Source organism: Mauremys reevesii, linkage group 2 (assembly GCF_016161935.1).
Source record: "Mauremys reevesii isolate NIE-2019 linkage group 2, ASM1616193v1, whole genome shotgun sequence".
In the NCBI taxonomy this organism is placed as follows: Eukaryota; Metazoa; Chordata; order Testudines; family Geoemydidae; genus Mauremys; species Mauremys reevesii.
In genome coordinates, this window is record NC_052624.1 from 228316282 (window position 1) to 228333631 (window position 17350).

At 41.2% G+C, this 17350-nt stretch overlaps 1 protein-coding gene across 9 annotated transcripts in view; it reads left to right on the plus strand.

The window, feature by feature from the left end:
• CSPP1 (centrosome and spindle pole associated protein 1) overlaps window positions 1–17350 on the plus strand; it is a 161200-nt gene that overhangs the window by 133332 nt on the left and 10518 nt on the right. For 8 of the 9 annotated variants that reach the window (XR_005593609.1, XR_005593608.1, XM_039522308.1 and 5 more), the window contains 3 exons: window positions 1750–1813; window positions 12097–12206; window positions 12957–13107. Coding sequence is in view for 7 of the 9 variants with exons in the window: in XM_039522308.1 (XP_039378242.1) it covers window positions 1750–1813; window positions 12097–12206; window positions 12957–13107 (325 nt within the window). In the remaining 2 variants the exon portion in view is untranslated. Of the gene's footprint in view, window positions 1–1749; window positions 1814–12096; window positions 12207–12956; window positions 13108–14402; window positions 14557–17350 lie in introns of those variants that run through there. The other variant, XM_039522312.1, reaches the window with a different exon arrangement.

Genomic DNA, 17350 nt, shown 5'->3' on the forward strand with positions numbered 1-17350 from the left:
GGAGTTCGACAGGTTGACTGTGAGTTGTCTGAAAAAATACTTTCTTTTGTTTATTTTAAACCTGCTGCCTATTAATTTCACTTGGTGACCCCTAGTTCCTTATTTACTTTCTCCACACCAGTCACGATTTATAGATCTCTATCATATCCCCCCTTAGTTGTCTTTTTTCCAAGATGAAAAGTCCCAGTCTTATTAATTTCTCCTGATATGGCAGCTGTTCCATACCCCTGATCATTTTTGTTACTCTTTGCTGAACCTTTTCCAATTCCAAAATATCTTTTTTTGAAATGGGACGACCATATCTGCACACAATATTCAAATGTGGGCATTCTGTGGATTTATATTAGTGGCAATATAATGTTTTCTATCTTATTATCTATCCCTTTCTTAATGATTCCCAACATTCTGTTCACTTTTTTGACTGCCACTGCACATTGAGTGAATGTTTTCAGAGAACTATCCACAATGTCTCCAAGATCTTTTTCTTGAGTGGTAACAGCTAATTTAGACCCCATCATTATGTTTTCCAATGTGCATTACTTTGCATTTATCAACATTGAATTTCATCTGCCATTTTGTTGCCCAGTCACCCAGTTTTGAGAGAGCCTTTTGTAGCTCTTCGCAGTCTGCCTGGGTCTTAACTATCTTGATTAATTTTGTATCATCTGCAAATTTTGCCACCTCACTATTTACCCCTTTTTCCAGATCATTTATGAATATGTTAACTAGGACTGGTCCCAGTACAGACTCCTGGGGGACACCACTATTTACCTCTCTTCACTCTGAAAACTGACCATTTATTTCTACTCTTTCAACCAGTTCCTGATCCATGAAATGACCTTCCCTCTTATTCCATGACTGTTTCCTTTGCTTAATAGCCTTTGGTGAGGGACATTGTCGAAGGCTTTCTGTAAATCTAAGTACACTGTATCCACTGGATCCGCCTTGTCCACATGCATGTTGACCCCCTCAAAGAATTCTAGTAGATTGGTGAGCAATGATTTCCCTTTACGAAAAACATGACGACTATTCCCCAACAAATTATGTTTGTCTATGTCTCTGTGGCTTACGTTTAAAGAAGTTTAAGGAATGTTATGTGTATCTAGCCCCCCACTCTCCCACTCCCCTTCTCAACTCCCTCACAAAACTCCCCTGTTAGCGCTCCTGTTCGCTCCTCTGATGGCTTAGGAGTGGGCTTTTTAAAGCCCTGGTCTTCCTGAGTAGTCCCGCCCCCTGGTTAAGGGCTGATGGAAGCTGAAGGGGGTAGGGATCAAAGCTCCATTAAGAAGCTCTCAGCCTTGCCTATCAGGCCATTTGGCTCCGCACCCACACGTTCAGCACACCGTCCCCAAACAAACAGACCACATGGTATATTTCAGTCCAGCAGCAAGCACACCACAGCAAACACAAATACACACACAACAGACATCAAAACTTACCCCAAGAGTCACGTAATTGCTCCTTCACCTGGAGAAGTCTGTTGCAAAACTCCCCCGTTAGCTGCTCTGTGTCTCTCAAAAGCTTGTATCTTTTACCAACAAAAGTTGGTCCAATAAAAGATATTACCTCACCCATTTTGTTTCTCTAATTTCCAGTGCCATCAATCTGGCACTTTTCAGAACCACTAGAATACTAATAAACAAACCAGCAAGCAAAAAGCAAGAAAACCCCCAACCAAACAAAACAAATCAAAAAACCACTCAGACACTAGTACAGCTGAACTGAGTGTCTTCTGTTTTACTTTTTTAGTTCAGAAATGAATCCAGTGAATTCTTGAAAAATTCGCTATTGGAATCTGAGAGTGCTTTCATTGGTGAGTTTATGCCTCTATATTTAGCAGTATTTATGTTTATGTTCTACATGACATTTGATATAGTGGTGGTATTGTTCTCAAACAAAGTGATTATGCCTCTATTTTAAAAGTCTCAAACCAGTAGACTTTTCCAGTGGAGTTGGTAATTGTCAGCCCTAATTATATGTGTTGGGAAAGTCCTCTCTAACTTAAAAAGTGGATGTTAATGTAATCACCTACTGCTTTTTGTCCTCCTTTCTGTGCTTTGCTTTTCATCAGTGCTGTACTATATAGCTCTATTGTTACTGTAATCATTTTCAAACCTTAATGTGCCATAATAGCTTGCCGTTTTATTTCAGACATAGTGTAAGAATTCTTACTTGTCCTTCAACTACCAAAGTCTTGTTTGATTGAAGTTGGAAATGGAAATGAAATGGAAACAGAACAAATCGCCTAAATCCATTCTCTGTTATCTGTACTACTAATTAAGATTAACAAGGCATTCAGACTGAATTGATTCCCCCAACTGAAAGTTAGCATTGTCTTTTATACGCGCCACATCTCTAGCTGGACCTAAATTCCATTACATTGTCTCCAGATTCTGCAGCATTGTGATGCCACTGAATGAGAATTCTCCATAAGCTTCATTTTTATAAAGAATTGAAGTTTTAACATGAGTTAAATATTGCGGCTTATTTTGTTATCAAATTCCATTTATTTTATGCTCTCCCCACATTTTAAACTTTCAGTACATCAGATATTTGTATTGAAATTGTCCAGGTGAACCTGGATGTTTTGGCAAGTTGGTAGTGGACAATGGGACTTTTGGCACCTGGGGAGCGATGGGAGGCAATTTTGTGATTGTGGGATAAGCAAGTTATCTGGATGTCTTTGCTAAAATGATCAGCAGTGAAATACACAACCATATTGATTGATAAATATTCTTTTGTTAGATTTCATAGGGCTTGTCTGCACTTAAAAAGTTCAGGCCCTGCAGCTGTGCACCACTGTAGTGCTTAAGTGAAGAACCTACCTACACTGTTAGGAGGGGCTCTTGAAGGCAATCTGCTTCCCCATCAAGCTAGTGCTATCTACTGGGGGTTAGGCTGGTTTAACTGCATCGCTCAGTGGGGTGAATTTTTCACACTCCTGAGCAATGTAGTTATAGTTGCCTAATTTTTTAGGTAGACTTGAGGTGAATGAGACTGTTCTGAGCTATTGTTTCATGCAGCTTCATTGGCTTGTGCTTGATTTATATTTGGAAGATTGATTTTCAGAACTAGGATGATTAAAATGTGTATACATGTGTATGTTTATGTGTATATTGTAAATGAGCTTAGAGTCTGTAGCACAGTTCTTTGGCAAGGGTAGGGCAAGAAGACAGTTCTTCAGCAAATGCTTTATAATCATAGATAGATAGAGGTCTCCACCCATTATGCAAGAAACAGAACAATTCATTCAGCAGCTTCAGTTTAGAACTACAGGTCATCCATTCTGAACTGATGTAGTACTTAAAAAGTCACAAACTTGAAATCAGCAGGTCAAGAGCTCCTTCCGAAATTCGGGGGCGACGCCTCTCGATGACGTCACTTGTCGGCGACAAGCGTCGTCAATGAGAGGCGTCCCCGCCAAAATGTCGCTGCGGCATTTCGGCGGGTGCTCTCCCAGGGGCCAGGATGTGGGGACATTAAGGTGCCCGGCGCCCGCGGGCACCGCGTTGGGGACCCCTGGTCTAGTATGTGCTTCTTTAAACCCTTGATATCTATGTGTAAAAGTGAAATTATATTTTTCCTCTCTGTTTGTCATGTTCATTTGTCACATCTTGTTTCAAATTAGACTGTAAGTGCTCAGGACAAGGCCCATGTCTTCCTGGAATTTGTATACAGAACCCAGTATAACAGAGCCTTTGACCTGTTTGGGCCTTTGGGTGCTGGCCAGTATAGATGTCAGCAGGAATACTTTCTTGGGCATAAGGGTGCCTCAAATTACCCTTTCTTATCACCAAAAGGTCAAAAAGCCTGCAACATTTATTCTTTATGACATAGAGGAAATATAGAAGTTTTATGCCTGTAAATTGTTTTATGAATCTAAGAAACCCTATTTATTCTGTATTTCCCCCTACACCCAACCTATGAGTAATCACTGCCTTTGGCTCCAGGTAAGGGGGAAGAAGGGTGTCAATTTTTTTGTCAAATGTGAATTTCACATTAGAAAACATTCAAACTCATTGTGTTAATATATAAATATTGGAGAGCATGATATAATCTGACATGAGCAGGGGCATGCACAGGATCTAATTAGTCTTTTCCATCTCTTTGATTCTATGAGTAGACTGCACCAATCTCTCCTCACTCTAGGAGATGTTATTTATTATTTACTTATTAAGTGATGAAAGTATGCTCAGTGTTGTACCAAATGTAAATATTGAGAGTAATTGTATAGAAGACAGACATAGAAAGACAGAGAACCCAGAAAATTCTGGAACAGACATCCAAGAGGAACAATGGGGGCAAAACCTCTATCTGGCTTCAAGACAGCTTGGTAAGTTTACGGAGGGGATGGTATGATGAGATCGCCCAAAATGGCATGTAACCTATCTGTGACAGCTAGCAGCAAATATCTCCAGTGGCTGGTGATGGGACACTGGATGGGGAGGGCTCTGAGTTACTCCAGAAAATTGCTCCCCGAGCGTCTGGCTGGTGGGTCTTGTCCACATGCTCATGGTCTAACTGATTACCGTATTTGGGGTCAGGAAGGAATTTTCCCCCAAGTCATATTGGCAGAGGCCATGGGGCACGGATCACTTGCAGGTTTAAACTAGTGTCACTGGTGAATTCTCTGTAAGTTGAAGTCTTTAAATCATGATTTGAGGACTTCAGTAACTCAGCCAGCAGTTAGGGATCTATTACAAAACTGAGTGGATGGCGTGTTGTGGCCTGCAATATGCGGGAGGTCAGACTAGATGATCACGATGGTCCCTTCTGACCTTAAAGTCTATGAGGATACCCTGGGAAACTCAGAGGAAGTGGTCACAGTAGGTAGCTTTTTTAAATCTAATAATGCTGATATGGAGATACTCTGTTTTTTGTCTCTAGATGGAGTATGTTCCCAAGAAGAACTTGCAATCAATCTAAAAGTCCAGCTAAGAGCAGGGAATGTGTTTAACAGGAACAGTACACTAGATTTTTACTTGTGGTGACATAGTTTCAAATATTAATCAATATGTGATATCTAGGCAGATGATCAGTGAGAGTGATTTTTGTGGTTTTGTTATAATCCCCATTTGTACATCCCAAAACCACCGTACAACAAGCAAAGGTCAGAACTAGTATGGAGGGCATACAAGTCTTTTCTCCCATTCATCTGCACTTACCATGTCCTTATAATGTTGGAGAACAAATGCCTGTCTTCTACGTCAACAAGCAAGAGAGAGGAAGATCTGCTTCCCTGTGTGCAGAAGTGGTAAGCCTCAGGAAGCAGTGTTTCAGCAATCACATCACCGTATCAACAGCCTGCCTTCTGGGGAAGCAGAATGTGCTCACAGACAGCTTCTGCAGACACTCACGCTCACCCACGAATGGAAACTTCACACATGATGCTGCACACCCCAACCAGAGATCTATTCGCTTCTCAAACAAACAGCAAATGCACCACGTATTGGTCCAGAGGAGCCCCAGGTCACTGCTGCCAGAGCAATGCACTGCTTCTTACCTGGTCAGACCAGTTCAACTATGCCTTTTCTCCGATGCTGCTCCTGCCACAAGTTCTACATAAGATCTGACAGAACATAGCAAGGCCCCCTTCTGGCCCAGACACTTCTGCTTCCTCAGCCTCCTGCGTATGTCATTTTGCCCATCAGTTATCCTCCCAATATTCCCTGGGTTCCTGACTCAATGCAATGGCAAGATCAAACACCCCAATCCATGACCACTCCACCTCAGAGCATGATATTTGGATGGGTGGGATCCCTAGCACATTCATGTTCCTCATCTGCATGAAACAGCCTCTCTAATAGCAGAAAAGACTCTGCTAGGAAATATTACCTATCTAAATAGAAATGCTTCTCATCTTGGACACAACAAAGAAGCGTCCTACTAGAGATTACAGATATTCCTCTCATCTTAGACTATATTCTATCTTCGAAGACCTTGGGTCTATCCATCAGCTCCTCATCAGTCCACTTATCAGCGATTAGTGCATACCATTCACTTGCTCGAGGCTACTCGATTTTCACATACCTACTAAACTATGAATTCTGGAAAGACTTTCCTGCCTACTCAGAAGAATCCACCCCAATGGAACCTGAATCTCATTCTCTCAGTGCTAACAAGACCCCCCCGCCCTCCTCACCCTCCTTTGAGCCTTTAACTACTTGCTCCATGTCCCTCCTGTCCATGAAGTTCACCTTTCTTGTAGCTATTACGTCAGCAAGAAGGGTTGGTGAACTGGGAACAATGACGGCAGACTCTCCATAAACTATATTCCGTAAAGATAAAGTTTCTTTGCATTATACCCCAAATTTATATCCAAAATTATTTTGGAATTTCATCTTAACCAATACATTAACTCACTTGTGTTCTTCCTGAAACGGCATGCTTCCACAGAAGAACAAAGACTCCATTCCCTTGATGTTTAACAAGTCTTGGCCATTTACCTGTACAGAACAATATCAATCAGGAAATCTTGGAGACTGATTGTCGCCATGGCGTATCTGGATGCATTCTACTTTTTTATCAGCTCTCAAACCTCCCTCAACCAAAGGCTTCTCTTCAGGATGTACCCCTCCTGGACATCTGCATAGTGGCCATGTGGATTCATAGATTCTAGGACAGGAAGGGACCTCAAGAGGTCATCAAGTCCAGTCCCCTGCCCTCATGGCAGGACCAAATACTGTCTAGACCATTCCTGATAGACATTTATCTAACCTACTCTTAAATATCTCCAGAGATGGAGATTCCACAACCTCCCTAGGCAATTTATTCCAGTGTTTAACCACCCTGACAGTTAGGAACTTTTTCCTAATGTCCAACCTAAACCTCTCTTGCTGCAGCTTAAGCCCATTGCTTCTTGTTCTATCCTTAGAGGCTAAAATGAACAAGTTTTCTCCCTCCTCCTTATGACACCCTTTTAGATACGTGAAAACTGATATCATGTCCCCTCTCAGTCTTCCCTTTTCCAAACCCAATTATTTCAGCCTTCCTTCATAGGTCATGTTCTCTAGACCTTTAACCATTCTTGTTGCTCTTCTCTGGATCCTCTCCAATTTCTCCACATCTTTCTTGAAATGCGGTGCCCAGAACTGGACACAATACTCCAGTTGAGGCCTAACAGAATAGAGCGCAGAATAGAGCAGAAGAATGACTTCTCATGTCTTGCTCACAACACACCTGTTAATGTATCCCAGAATCATGTTTGCTTTTTTTGCAGCAGCATCACACTGTTGACTCATATTTAGCTTGTGGTCCACTATAACCCCTAGATCTCTTTCTGCTGTACTCCTTCCTAGACAGTCTCTTCCCATTCTGTATGTGTGAAACTGATTGTTCCTTCCTAAGTGGAGCACTTTGCATTTGTCTTTATTAAACTTCATTCGGTTTAGCTCAGACCATTTCTCCAAGTTGTCCAGATCATTTTGAATTATGACCCTATCCTTCAAAGCAGTTGCAATCCCTCCCAGTTTGGTATCATCTGCAAACGTAACAAGTGTACTTTCTATGCCAATATCTAAGTCGTTGATGAAGATACTGAACAGAGCCGGTCCCAAAACAGACCCCTGTGGAACCCCACTAGTTATACCTTTCCAGCAGGATTGGGAACCATTAATAACTACTCTCTGAGTATGGTTATCCAGCCAGTTATGCACCCACCTTATAGTAGCCCCATCTAAGTTGTATTTGCCTAGTTTATTGATAAGAATATCATGCAAGACCGTATCAAATGCCTTACTAAAGTCTAGAAATACCACATCCACCGCTTCTCCCTTATCCACAAGACTCATTATCCTATCAAAGAAGCTATCAGATTGGTTTGACATGATTTGTTCTTTACAAATCCATGTTGGCTATTCCCTATCACCTTACCACCTTCCAAGTGTTTGCAGATGATTTCCTTAATTACTTCCTCCATTATCTTCCCTGGCCACAGAAGTTAAACTAACTGGTCTGTAGTTTCCTGGATTGTTTTTATTTCCTTTTTTTATAGATGGGCACTATATTTGCCCTTTTCCAGTCTTCTGGAATCTCTCCCGTCTCCCATGATTTTCCAAAGATAATAGCTAGAGGCTCAGATACCTCCTCTATTAGCTCCTTGAGTATTCTAGGATGCATTTCATCAGGCCCTGGTGACTTGCAGGCATCTAACTTTCCTAAGTGATTTTTAACTTGTTCTTTTTTTATTTTATTTTCTAAACCTACCCCCTTCCCATAAGCATTCACTATGTTAGGCATTCCTTCAGACTTCTCAGTGAAGACCGAAACAAAGAAGTCATTAAGCATCTCTGCCATTTCCAAGTTTCCTGTTACTGTTTCTCCCTCCTCACTGAGCAATGGGCCTACCTTGTCCTTGGTCTTCCTCTTGCTTCTAATCTTTGTGCCTTTGCCTTTCTAATCTTGCCCCTGCATTCCTGTGTTGTTTGCCTATATTCATCCTTTGTAATTTGTTCTAGTTTCCATTTTTTATATGACTCCTTTTTATTTTTTAGATCATGCAAGATCTCGTGGTTAAGCCAATGTGGTCTTTTGCCACATTTTCTATCTTTCCTACCCAGTGGAATAGCTTGCTTTTGGACCCTTAATAGTGTCCCTTTGAAAAACTGCCAACTCTTCTCAGTTATTTTTCTCCTCAGTCTTGATTCCCATGGGACCTGACCTATCAGCTGTCTGAGCTTACCAAAATCCACCTTCCTGAAATCCATTGTCTCTATTTTGCTGTCCTCCCTTCTACTCTTCCTTAGAATTGCAAACTCTATGATTTCATGATCACTTTCACCCAAGCTGCCTTCCACTTTCAAATTCTCAATGCGTTCCTCCCTATTTGTTAAAATCAAATCTAGAACAGCTTCCCCCCTAGTAGCTTTTTCAACCTTCTGAAATAAAAAGTTGTCTGCAATGCAGTCCAAGAACTTATTGGATAGTCTGTGCCCCGCTGTGTTATTTTCCCAACATATATCTGGATATGTTCTATTCACACGTTGGCGAGGTATTATGCCCTGAGACATGACTCTGCTGCTGATGCCACCTTCAGGTCAGCGGTTCTCTGCTCCAGCCTACCATCCATATCCTTGCACCCTCCTCCTACTTAAGTACTGTTTGTCAATCTCCCATAGTGCAATGCAATAGAGACCATCACTCAAAGAAGAAAAGGCGGTTGCTTACCTGTAACTGGAGGTTCTTTGAAATGCGTGGTCCCTATCTGTATTCCACTAACTGCCCTCCTTCCCCTCTGCTTCGGATCTTCTCTGATTCCTGGTGGACAAGGAACTGGAGAGGCAGTCGATCTGCCCCACCCTTTATCACCTTGCTCAGAGGCACAAGGTGAGCCAGGGCACATGCACACACCAATGGACACTACTTTCCATTTCTCTGGCTCCAGGCTTATGGTGTGCATGCGTAATCCCACTGTGGAATACAGATAAGGACTATGCAGGTTAGTAACCTCCAAGAGGTTAGTAACCTTCTCTTTCATAGCCAAAGATGTTTAAAGTAACAGGTTGTGATAAGTAGCAGAGGTGAAATAAATGCTTCTATTCTCAGTTCTTCTGTTAAGCATGTGATTTTATCACAATATACTGTGGAAATATTTCAGAAACTAAGAACAATGGTATTGTTATGTATCGTCACCAAGAATACTGGTGTTTTTAAGGTTGACTTTTAAATGATATTTTTAGGTAGAGAGACAAGGTATATGAGGTAATATCTTCATCTATTAGACTAACTTTTGTTGGTGAAAGAGACAAACATCAAGTTTACACAGAGCTCTTCTGGCTTTTATTTTAGACTTAAGTTAGCTGGCTAAGTATTGTGAATGTTTTGCATTACTTTTTGATTTCATAACTTATTTGTTCCAGTTCTTCTTTCCATGTTGTTTGAAAGTATGTTACAAAATGCTAAAAAAGGTTGTGAGAACTTCAGGTATACCTGCGACACGGTAGTGTCTCTTTTGACATAGTATCAGAGGGGTAGCCGTGTTAGTCTGGATCTGTAAAAAGCAACAAAGAGTCCTGTGGCACCTGATGAAGTGGGTATTTACCCACGAAAGCTTATGCTCCAACACATCTGTTAGTCTATAAGGTGCTACAGGGCTCTTTGTTGCCCTTGACATAGTGTCATCTCCTAGGCCAGGACAAAGATGCCCCTCCTATGACTTCTTCTTTTATACATTGTTACCAACCAGTTACATATTACATTCCAGATATTGTTACAACCTTGTACCCTATAGTTTGAACAAAACACTTTCATCTGTACCTTTACGAGGGGTCTGTGTGTTCTTGTACCGTCCTTTCTGATCAAGAATGTGCTTAGTTGGTTAGGTGATACTTAGATGTTACACTTCTGACAAGGCCTATTTTGGTTCACCGCCTTTGGTTCATGCTGTTAGCCATGCGTAGCGCTCTAGCAAGGCCTACACCAGATACCAAACTTATGTTGTTGGGCATAAAAGGTGCAAACCAGGAGCCTGAAATAGGCAGTGGAGACAAGTTTCATACACTGTGTGTGTTTCACAACAAAGGAGGGATTGAAAATTGTTGTTAAAGGAAGACAGGGTCATCATGAGAAAGACATGAAGGACATAAACACCACTTGAGGGTACATCTATACTAGTCAGAGGATACACATTTGTAACTTGATCCTGTTTGAATAGTTTTGGGGGGCTTGTTAATGTAAGTGGGACTTAACGTATTATTATGTAATCAGGCTAATAACTCAGATATGATCAAGAAGCCTGATTACAGAATGTTGTTAAGGAACACAATCACCCATAGATCTCCCTAATAAACAGAAATACCAAAAGTGCCAACTGGCAGAGGGCATAAGAGGTGTACAGGGGTTTACAGGGATCCCCTGGGTCTGATGTCTGCATAATAGTGAGCCAAAGGATGTCATGTGAAGTCTCTACTAACAGCCAGTAACACATTGGTCATCTTAATCATTGAAAGATGTCTGTATGGATGATATTTAAATAGTTTTCAATATAGACAGATAACTATGTTCTTCAGGTATGTGAGTTAAGATGGGTTACCAGAGGGTGATTTAAACAGGTTCTGTTTAGTCAGGGGGTAGTAGATGCTTATCTCTCTGGTTAGTCAAAATGTATTTTGTGGCTTACAGTTTAAGACTTTTTACATTACTGAGCCTGATGCTAATGAAGAGATTGTGAATTCACATAAGAGAAGATCTTCAGGAAAAAACAAACACAGCAGGGGGCATCATGTTTGATTAAAGACAATGGATTTTGGGGGTATAACTTGTGGGTACTGAGGAACACCTGGAATTGTTCACTTAGGAGAGGAACTGTCAGTGTGTTCTGTCTTGCAAAAGGAGGATCACAGCCACCCTGGCTGGAAAACACTGCTAAGACTTTAGGTGAGCTAAACTTCATTAGACAAGACAGCATGTTGTTAATTAAGTCCAGTGCTTGATTTCAGTGTAAATGTAAGTGTTGTGGGTTAAATGGAGCGGTGATCTGAAGGGAAACTGGTAAGCTGGTGTGTATTGTTCTTTTGGAAGCAACTCATTGCTTCAGGAGGATAGTTGGAGAGCTCAAGGGTTGGAGTGTGCCTATCACTGACCTGTAGAGAGAGAGGAGGGCCTGCTTAAGCCTGGAAGGGAATGCTTGTGTTGCCCGTGGCAAGCAGAATTTGGGAGCTGCCGTCTGACAGGTACAACAAGGCTTCCGCATTCTAAGGGCAGCTAGTAGGGAGGAGCCTTGCTGGGTACTCTGAGAAGTATCACACATACCCATTACATACAAGTCATTGTTATGCAGTATCACTAAGCTTAGTGGTTCCCCATGGGATGTCCTGATGAAAGGTATTTCTTCCTTTAGCGTATCTGTGTCAAGTTGTGTGTGCTAGATTAGCACTAAGAACAGGAGTACTTGTGGCACCTTAAAGACTAACACATTTATTTTAGCATGAGCTTTCGTGAGCTACAGCTCACTTCTTCGGATGCATAGAATGGAACACACAGACAGGAGATATTTATACATACATATTAGCACTGCTTGTTTAACAACTAAATGTAATCATACTTATCACAGTGGTGATTTGATTTTCTTGAGAGATTTGTTCACTTTCCTTTTTCCAGGCACTAATGGGGAAATCTTTCCAGCTTTCGAAGAAGTTAATTTAGCTTCACAGCCACCGCCATCTGCAAGGGAGAGGAGACGAATAAAGAAGAAAGCAATGGAGTTTACTGTATGTATGAAATGTTCCTTCCCGCACCCCTCCACCTCTCTTTTGCATTTGATGGAGAAATCTCGGGGGTTTCTGAGAAGAGAGACTAATACGAGTAGTGGTATGGAAAAATGTTGTATAGAGAGATTGAGAAGATTGGGGTAGTTTACTTTACAAAGGAGACTAATAAGAGGGCACATGATAAAAGTATATAAAATAATGATTGGTACAGTATAGAGAAGATAGATTAGGAGCTTCTCTTCTCTTTTTTATAACACAAGAACAAAGGAACAATCAGTGAAATCAAAAGGTGACAACTGAAATCTCATGAAAGGAAATCTTTTTTTTTTTTTAAACATGATATGTAGTTAAACTGGAACTCATTACTACAGGATATCATTGAGACCAAAACCTTAGCAAGATTCAAAAAGGAATTAGACATTTATATCTACAGTTACAGTAGCTAATGCGTGGAAGAGATATTAAACCTCTTTTTTCATGGCAAATTAATTTCTAACTGTTAGGAATTGGAAGGAGATTTGCCTATTGTGGAGTTTCTTGCATCTTCCTCTGAAACATTGGTATTGGCCACAGTCATAGAGAATACAGTAGACTAGATGACAATTACTGTGTTTCCTATTTCAATAGGTGACATATTATATGGCTGTAGATTATGTGTATATACATAATATAAATGGGTTGTATACCTAGTGGCCATTCGGCAGGAGCGTCATATTTACTGAAATCTTCCCATGTTTTCTAAATCTGCAGGATGATGTCCCTTTTAGCAAGTCACCGGCGCCACAGCCTGACAGCTTCTCTTTGCACTCAAGCTCCAGTCTCAATGTTGATCAGCTGAAAGCCAGGAATGAAGAACGATTGCGAAGACTGAATGAGTTGCAGAAGAAATCTGTTAACCTAGGTATGACTTTGTTGGATGTTAAAGATAAAGAAACAGATATTAACAGACAAACTACTTGTAGACTAAACAAGAAGAAATTGGCTAAAACAGTCAAATTAGATTATTTTGACATAATTTAATACTCTACATCACTGGTTTGCTGGAAAATCAGTTGATAAAAAAGGTTTGAATGGAAGTTTGTTGCAAGTTTTGAGAGGTCAGGGATATAATAAGGAAAATGAAAGGTTATGTGATACCAACTCAAGACTTGTGTTGTGACTAGGATAGTGGTATACAACCTAATATCTGATGCATCTGTGAAAAGAACTAAAACCCTTCAATAAAACCCATAATGCAGCTGGCCAATTGAACCATGAATATGGAAGCTATATTCTTTTTTACCTCCTGTGGAGATCAGCACATGCTATGAAGCATTATGTTTCAGTACTCCACTTTTGGCACATGTAACTACAGATTATGTTGGTGATAAAATTCTCAAATAGCAGTACTGAACTCTGAGCTGCTGTCACAAAGAATTCCACAGGCTGACTTTATGGAGAAGCATTTCCTTTTTGTTCTGAAAGTGTCTGGTTTTGATTACATGTACTGATTTGTCCCCCAGACAGTACTTTGGGACATACTCAGTTGTGCTGAAAATACTCTTTGGCATAAGTCTCAAATCCCATCTTCGAGTATAACTAATCAACATCCTGTCTATGCAGTTTTAAAACCAGTGTTTTTTTTATTTGACAGCGATTATTCAGAAGGCATCACAAAATGCTTTACAAACTGTATGTATTTGATTTTGTAGCAAATGGCACTTTTACAACCAGAGTTGTTCCTGTCATCACTGGCTCGCTGTAATTTTCATCCAATAGAGCAACAGTGGTGAAAAACCCAACATGCTTGACTTTCTTTGTGCTTTTACTCTGCCTTCTATTCATTTCTGTCTTCTTTGCAGTTAAACTCTCTTTCGAAACCCTCCTTACGCCATACAATTCAAATATATCTTCACCATATTCAGTCCTCTCCTGTCTATCTACCCAACTTCTTTTCTTGTTCAATCACACTCCTCATGGTTTCACTTAGTATTGTGTGAACAAAGTTGCTATTAATTATATATAACTTGGTTGGTCTTCCTTTTTTTGAGCCAGTCTCCACATTTTCTTCCTTTGCTACTTTGACTGCCGTATCTCTGAATGAGGCTCTTCCTTCTTACTATCCATTTATATAACTAGTAGTATTTTACTAGATTAAAAAGTTGGATTTTACAATGGCATTTAGTGTAATCTAAGCATAGCCTGTCTGTCTTTTAGTGATTGTCCACGTGGATTCCATTGTTGGTGCCCATGAGACTTATGCATGCGAGATCGGATTCTTTTGCCCAGCATTGTCTTTGTGACCCCCTCCCCACTCCAGGTCATAAAGGATGGAGACAGTTCAGCCATCCCTTGGCTCCTTCTTTCCCCCTATGGCAGCAAGATGGAACCCTTGCAGTGTCCACCTGCTTTCCTAGCAATAAACACTGTCCTGTTACTGAATTGTTAGTTATGAGTAAACTGGTGTTAGTTGATAATGTAGATCAGGGATTCTCAAACTGTAATATGCATACACTTGAGAGTACGTGAGACATCTCTGGGACTATGGGGGAGAAATTGTGTAATGGTGGTTTTTATTTATTAATTATTTTATTGATTGCATTTTCATAATAGGCTACTCAGATGAAGCTTTCAAACTCTGTGGGAATTAGTTATATAAAATACAGTAGTTAGTTTACTTCAAGATGTACCAGTGAGAACAGATACCTAGAGACTGTCACATACAGAGCCCTCACCTCCAATCACTGTACAGCACGTGTTCAGTTGCCCAGCAACTGTCCAGTCTAACTGAGCTCAAAATTAGGGGGAGATTTTTTGGTTGTATATTTCACACTACAACTATATCTGTATGTAACAGTGAAATACGGACAGGTGGCTAATGACAGGTAGTGTTAAGAATAACACATAAATTATCAGCAATGAGAAGGGCAGGGGTATGTGGGCAGCTGGTAGATCTGGAAGGGGAGACACAATAAGAAAAGTTTGTAAACCTCTGGTATAAATAATTAGTTTTATTTTGCCCATTGGCATTAAAAGAAAGCCTTTTTATCAGTTAATATGCTAGGAACCTCTACCAATGCCATCCTCTACTCAAGTAGAGGGGATATTAGCATGCTCATACACCTGAAGGGATTGCCTTACCTCTAATCCTCCCTGTTGGTGCACAATAGGGACTTCTCTCTCACGCATCCTCCTTCTCCTCCATGGGGAGCCCAATGGGAATTTGGGAAGGACTCTAGGGACTGCTCTCTCAGGAGGAAAAGACATGGATCTCATAGAAGACGGGCCTCCTGGAATCTTCCTCTGTGTCCAGCAGTCCATTACCCATATGTCTATCAGCCTGAGCCTATTGGGGGCCCTGGGATGCAACCTCATTCACATAACCCTGTGGCTACCGCCCCCCACTTCCAGAGCTAGATCCCCTTTTCCCAAGAGCCCAGTATAGACTTTGCTAGCCAGTCAAGTATTGCAGTCTGAGATATTAGAGAGGTAGGACTGGAGAATGACACAGATCAAACAGCTGAGGGAGAAGAACTAATCCTGGCTGCAATTTCCTCATCTTTTCTCAATTAAGCAGTAAACCCTTTGATGTCTGCTCCAGTTTTTACAGTTTTAACGCACTCCAAGACCTCATTAAATGTATGGCTGAGGCTCTCAACATACTATGGAAGATGGTTCAAGAGAAATCACAACTTGCTGGACATTCTGCACCATTCCTTGCCTGGTAGACCCTTATTTATACACATGATGAGCCTGTTAGTGTTACAACCTGCAAAAGATCTATGGCAGATCTCATCCAAGTATGCAGACTGAAGGTACCAAGTCCCTTCTAATGGATTTGAGTATTTCTGCTCTCACTCAGTGCTAGGATCTCTGGTTGTAGATGCTGTCCAGGAGAAGTCCAAACAAGGATCTCTCAAGCCAACAACTAGTGAGAAGGACCCTGAAAAGTTGGTCTTATTTGGATGTAAAATCTACTTATCACCCAGCCTTCAAATGAGAGTAGCTAATAATGAAGTACTTCTCACAAAGTACAGTTACTTCCACCAGGACAAGCTGTCTCAATTTACAAGCAGGTTTCCTATGGAATATAAGGAAGAGTTAGAATCTATAATGACCAAAAGGCAGCTGGTGGCTTGCATTTCCCTACATGCAGCTCTAGATGCATCCGATACAGTGGCACACATTGTGGCCACATCTGTGGTGATGAGAAGATAGTCCTGACTACAAGCATTTGGGATACCCAGAGTGGTTTCAACTACTTGAAGCTCAGCCAAAGATATCAGTAAGAACATGCCTCAGACTTCTGGGACACGTGGCCTCATGCACCTACTTAATGCGGTTTGCCAGACTTCACCTACCCTCCATTCCAGGGTGGTTGAAATCAGCATATCTGCTCATGAGGCACCAAATGAACATGGAGGTCATGGTCCCTTAAAGCAGCCTCTCCTTGTTAAACTGGTGGAAAGACCCTTGTCATGTGTGCAATAGAGTACCCTTTTCTGCATCTCGACCTACCAAAACTGGTGACAGATGCCTCCAAACAGGTTGGGAGAGCTCATTGACATAATCTTTAAACTCAGGGTGTGTGTTTCCTTCAGGAATCTCACCTATACATAAATGCCTAGAGTGGAGAGCCATCCATCTGGAGGTATAAAACATTTCTGCTTTTACTCCATGGTCCACAGTCCAGGTGCAGACAGACAGACACCACATTTATGCATTTTATCAGTAGACAGAGAGGAGCCAGGTCATCTCTGCTCTGTCAAGAAGCTGTTTGACTTTGGAATTGGTATATTCATCTCCAGATCATACCACTGGCCCTGCATCTGCCAGTCATTCAGAACTCTAGCCATTTACTTCAGTAGACAGTTTAGATAGCCATGAGGTGTTAATCAAGGATGCAGTGTTGCAGAACATTTTTCTCAGGTGGGGTTATCCATCAGTAGAGCTACTTTCCACAGACCAGAACAAGAAATGTCAAGTGTTCTGCTCCAGAGGGGCCCCAGTCCTGGCTCCCTGTCAGATGCCTTTCTCATCCCCTGGATACCAGGACTGATACATGCCTTTCCCCTGATTCCCATGCTACTGAGGAAACTGAAAGATCTGCAGTATTGGCCAGACAGTTTGGAATTCAGGTCTGGTGAACCTCTCAATGTAAGCCC